The sequence below is a fragment of the Xylocopa sonorina genome, chromosome 10, assembly GCF_050948175.1.
Source record: "Xylocopa sonorina isolate GNS202 chromosome 10, iyXylSono1_principal, whole genome shotgun sequence".
NCBI classification, from domain to species: domain Eukaryota; kingdom Metazoa; phylum Arthropoda; class Insecta; order Hymenoptera; family Apidae; genus Xylocopa; species Xylocopa sonorina.
In genome coordinates this window covers 7,415,664-7,421,011 of record NC_135202.1, presented here as the reverse complement: position 1 = coordinate 7,421,011, position 5,348 = coordinate 7,415,664, and the positions used below count along the sequence as shown (strand labels likewise).

The following is a 5,348-nucleotide window of genomic DNA, read 5'->3' as shown; positions in this document are numbered from 1 at the left end:
TTTCCACCATTTCATAAACAATTTCTTTGCTTCCGTGCGGCGGAATAAAAAACTGATTATATCAGCAGAGAGCTTAGTGAATAAAGAAGTTTTTGTGAAATTCGCTGACCTCCAAGTCTACAAATAATTGCTTGAACAAGAGATCAAAGTTCTCGTAATTTACAAATGTTGCTTCTTGAGATAAACTTACGTTTTCGAGTTTCAGAGTAAAATAGGAACTATTATAATAGAAGATTTATCGCTCTCTTCAATATTCTTTGTCATTTTCTTGTAGGACTTACGATTTGGAAGAGGCAATCAATAATATGAGTGAAACTGCTGTTTCTTTGAAGAAAACAAAAATCCCAATTTTCTCTGCCCCTTTTGAAAATCGAACCTAGGTTCATACGAACATTTTTGTTGCTTTTGTAGTGTATTATCGGTTGTCAAAATTTTTCACCCTGTATGAGGGTGAGTGTACATGCGTAGAATCCCTCCATGGTGACCTCCTCGTTTCTAAGTACTTTGATTATCTCCAGAATTATTTTGCATAACATTTGCAATCGATTTTAAACTTTAAGCAGGAGGTCAACACTACGAAAGCATCAGCTTCGTAAATTGTCTATTCTTTATTTTAATTTTTTACCTCAACAGTTTCCGCGGTTTAACACTGGCGCAGCAGAAAGCTTAACGATATATTACCTGCAGTTTGAATTTATTGGTACTTCTATGGGTACAGATTATGACTTCGTATGCTCGAGATATTTATAGTCCTCGAAGTACCTTCTACAGCTGCAGAACTTTTAAGCTGTGCAAGTTAATGCAAACTTTCAAGAGATGAACCATTATTTAACGTATCTCGTTGTTACCATTAACTTCGCTGTTTATCATCGCACATGCTTAGAAGACTGATCGATTTGTAAAAGAAATCAAGCCGATGTTGCTGAATTTTTCATTCTCAAGTCTCTACCAATGAATTTTGTAGGAGTTTGCATATTTTTGAAACTTTTAATTAACTGGCACTGTATAATTTCGCGATAACTATGAAAACAAGATTAATGATATCTGTAAGTTGAAACGTTCCAAATATCAAAATTAGAATTTTTGTCCAATGTTCATCTGAAGCACTGACGTTATTGCAAAATGAACGTACGCGACGATGGTATTATTCTTGTCAGCTTCACCAGGAAACCGCGCATCCTTGAGCTCTTCCTGTGGGTATTCGTGCGAGGAGCAGAGTTGTTTCCAAACTGAAGGAACTTCGTTCGTCGCTGGTGTCTTCCTTAATTTATGTAAACTGCATATAGTTTTGTGCAAAATCGTGTCAGCGTTGTTTCCGTCGTATCTTGACGCGTGATTAATTCACGTCATTAATTCATAAATCGGTCAATATTCGAGAGACGCTTCGCGCTTATGTTGCAGAGATTCTGTCGAACTCCACGTTAGAGCAGTATTTGATCACGGTTTTGAACTTATAATTGGTCGATAAATCGATTGTAAATTTGCAGGTGGAAATTTGCCAATGGAAGGTTTTGAAAGTAAACTCTTGTGTTACGTTACCACTTGTTCTGATAAGCTTGATGCGCCCTCAAAATATGATATGTTTCTGTTGCATACTCTCGTAATCATTTACGATCGTATCATAACTTATCGTTAATATTTCATTTCAGTTAATTGGGAAATAATAAAACACTTGTCATTTGTAAAGTTGCAGCTATATTGCACGTTAGTCTCCCGATGAAACTCACGAAATTTCGTTTCTGAAGTCGGTGAAATAGGTGAGGAACGAGTAAAAATGTCGATGATATTCAAAAGATCGTGTTGGCATTTGCCCTCATAACTAGTTCCACGGGTTCGATAAAATTGTCTTCATACCAAGGCATATATTAATATCCTTCGGCTACGAACGTGATGCACCGAGTCAATCGTTCCCTTTTCTATTCTTTGTTAGCCTCGAGAAAGCGATACAGATTCGTATAATAAATATTTCTGAATATATTGAAAAATTTAAAATATATGAAGTTTCAATTTAAGTAGAAAGACTATGATTTGAGTCGATCATTTTAAATAATTTCATATTCGAACAAATAAATATTGTAATATGGCACGAAATCGTCTAGTTAATGCTAATTATTAATAGTATTATTATAAAAGAATAATCTTAACTGTGTTCTTTATTTTATACACACACACATAATACGTTTAGTATAGAATTTAATATAATAAAAATGTAGTATAAAATATACGGCGAATAAATATGTTTACAAGTTCTACGGGAAGTACTAATCGAAAAGTTGTACATATACAGATTTATTAAAAGGCTATTGTGGAATATAGTTGTACGTTATCACTTCGTTTGAGATGTGTAAAAATACTGTTAGAAAAGATATTGCATTAATTAAACTGTAGTTTTGTACTGTGAAAGTTAAATAGATCAAAACGCTGTTTGCAGTGTACAAAATACTGGATATTAAATATCTCCTTTACATTTAATTCAATCCCTTCAGAGTTGTAACGCTATGGTGTGTACACGTGTTCAAACTCGTACGTGTTATTTGAGCAACGAAGACGTGTTGCGTGACACGCGATAAGCTTTACAATATAAATTGTAATAAACAAGTTCGCGGTATTAATGTTTTCCCTTTATATTTTTGCCCCACTTCCTTTTTAATTATTTTTCTACTAATATTTCAAGTTTCACACTCTTTACTTTGTGAATAATAGCGTAATACTAAAGTCAGTTTAGTTACTTGGACCATTACTAATTTCAGTTTGAGCATCAGGTGTAAAGTACATAGAATCTAAGAAGCATTTTGTAAAATCACCAACAATGCTTCTGTCTGGTATACTTTGGCTCATTCCGTAAATTGCAAGCTGCAAAAGAATGTTTATTATTTTCATCTTAGATCGGTAATAATTTTACTTCAAACAGATTAAGTGCTATGACGATAATTAGATTTATATAATATATTATTTATATACTGGAAACTTCAAGTTATGAGGGTATCAAGTTGAAGAGATGGAGATAGGTAGGATAACAATATTTTCTTGTTCAAGATATCAATTATCTGTAGATTTGATGTTAATCCATAGACTTTGATCACGGCGCTTAAATTGTTAACAATTATATTCACCTTTCCTTCTACGGCACTTTCTGGAGCTCTTAAGATTATATTTAATTCAGTTTCAACATCATTTAAGAACTGATCTGCTACGCCAGGCTGCGTATGGACGTAAGTAACGCAAAGATGCACGCCGGAAGGAAACTGAAGTGTATTTAAGTTCCATCCTTTTGCATTTAAAGCTTCCGAAAGTCTGTAAATGTGAAAATCGTTCGAACCCAGCGCGATAACTGAAGTAGCCGGAGTACCAAAAATGAAAATTCCATTCAACTGCCTTAACCTATAGTAAGTTTCAAGTATTTAGTTACATTCATTTTTTATCACAGAACAAATGATAAAAAACGGAATTGAAGATGGAAATATATACTTTCGCTCGATGTATTTAGTTGTTTGTATAATTTTCTTAGTTGATTCCACATATTCATCATAACCAAAATACATTAGTGCAGCCCAACACGATGCTATAATACCACCAGCTCTCGAACCACTTACAGTTGGAGAACCATAAATACCACCAGGCCAATCTGTTGTTATAGTATATTGATAATGTCTTAACTTTTTATTTCTATAAAGAATAAGTGAAGAACCTTTTGGAGCATATGCATACTAAAAAAAAAAAAGGCAACATAAAATGTGTAGATTTAATATTATTTGCTATGTAAACTTGTAATATTATTTATATACCTTGTGTGTATCAGCTGATATACTTGTGACACCAGGAAGTCTAAAGTCGCAAGGTGGTATATGGAAACCTGCGTCCGGCATGAAACAAATTAAAAATCCACCCAGACAAGCATCGACGTGAACTGGAATATTGTATTTTACTCCCAGCTCAGAAATTGCTTCGATATTATCGATTGTCCCATATGGAAAGTTTGGTGCTGAACCTACCAACTATTATAAATTAATGAAATTTTTTAATAATCAAATATGAATTCCAGATCAGAAATTAGTTTCCTTACCATTATTGTATTCCGTGTAATAGCTCTCTTCATAGATTTGATACAAGCAGTGTAGCTATTTTGATTAACAGGTACACAACGAATTTTTATTTTTAAGTACTGTGCAGCTTTGTCGAACGCAGAATGTGCAGTTACAGGTATGACCATTTCTGGGTATCTGATACCTTTCTCTTGTCTCGCATAGTCTCTATACGTTTTACATGCTAACAAGATTGACTCTGTACCACCACTAGTCATCTGAAAGCAGATGATAAGCAATGATGAAATAATGAAAAGTAACATTTTATTTAATCAAAATCAACGTACAGTGCCACAAGATTCGTGATCACCACGGAACAGACTACAGGCTATTCTAACTACTTCTGCTTCCATCTTGCATGTACCAGGAAAGATGTCAGGATGTAATGGATTTGTATATGATGCAATGCCATAAATGTCACCCATTAATTGTAAAAGATCAGTATCAACCCTATATACAGCACCAGATACTTTACCGCTTTTCCAATCATAACTACCTAAATAATCAAATATTATGTACACCTATGCTTATTTATTTCATACAAACTTGAGCTTTCTCTTATTATATTATTTTTACCTAGCTGAACAGACTGTTTCACTTTCTCTAATATTTCTTCCGGTTTTAAACCCTTCTCAGGAAGTTTTACAACGAATGGAGCATCTTTTACTCTTTGCATCACATCCTCTGTAAATGTTTTATTAATGCTTTCCAATTCCTGATCAATCTTATTTTTAATAGAAGGTATATAATTCAGTAATCTAAACATCTGTTTCTTCCCTCTTTCTACAAGACCTAAGTAAACAAAAATGAACAAACTTTAACGAGCTTCACATACCAAGAACTGATGCAACACAAACTGATATTACAAATGATCGTACTTTCTTCCTGGAAGATAAAATTCCACAACCAAACTGAGGTAAGGATAGTTGTACTTGTTATTGTCACTATTTGCCATGCTTCTTTACCTTGAAAGTAATTATTAAGCAACTCTTTCATGCCATTGACTGGAGGACAAGCCATGTTTACCTGAAAAAGTATTACGTTATGTATGAGTTATTTTCTTTAATTAAAATGAATAATAACAGATCACTACTATCATATAGTTGTACTAATTCAAAAATAATGTTTACATTCTTCCCCCTCTCTCTCTTAGCCTTTCACTCTTACCCTTTCTCATTCAACACATTCCACTTTCTCACACTCAGCTAATTAATGTTACCACACAGTTTTCTTTGCTTTGCTAAACCACTTGTTAGCATAATTATA

The 5,348-nt window shown here is 33.6% G+C and overlaps 1 protein-coding gene across 1 annotated transcript; it reads right to left on the bottom strand.

Annotated features, from left to right (window-relative positions):
• Positions 1-2,135: 2,135 nt before the first annotated feature.
• On the bottom strand, positions 2,136-5,103 carry Sply (Sphingosine-1-phosphate lyase). Its single transcript, XM_076903007.1, has 8 exons — positions 4,961-5,103; positions 4,659-4,874; positions 4,370-4,578; positions 4,064-4,300; positions 3,786-3,995; positions 3,469-3,707; positions 3,114-3,381; positions 2,136-2,853 (listed from the first exon to the last, which is right to left on the bottom strand). Exons 1-8 carry the CDS (start codon positions 5,100-5,102, stop codon positions 2,722-2,724), a joined length of 1,653 nt encoding a protein of 550 aa, XP_076759122.1. The 5' UTR covers position 5,103; the 3' UTR covers positions 2,136-2,721.
• Positions 5,104-5,348: the final 245 nt, after the last annotated feature.

Excerpts from the sequence above, each read along its gene's own strand:
- Sply (XM_076903007.1), bottom strand. The coding sequence starts at position 5,102 with ATGGCTTGTCCTCCAGTCAATGGCATGAAAGAGTTGCTTAATAATTAC. Across the intron at positions 4,579-4,658 it reads GAAACAGTCTGTTCAGCTAG|GTAGTTATGATTGGAAAAGC; the intron begins GTAAAAATAATA and ends TTGATTATTTAG. Across the intron at positions 3,708-3,785 it reads TATCAGCTGATACACACAAG|TATGCATATGCTCCAAAAGG; the intron begins GTATATAAATAA and ends TTTTTTTTTTAG.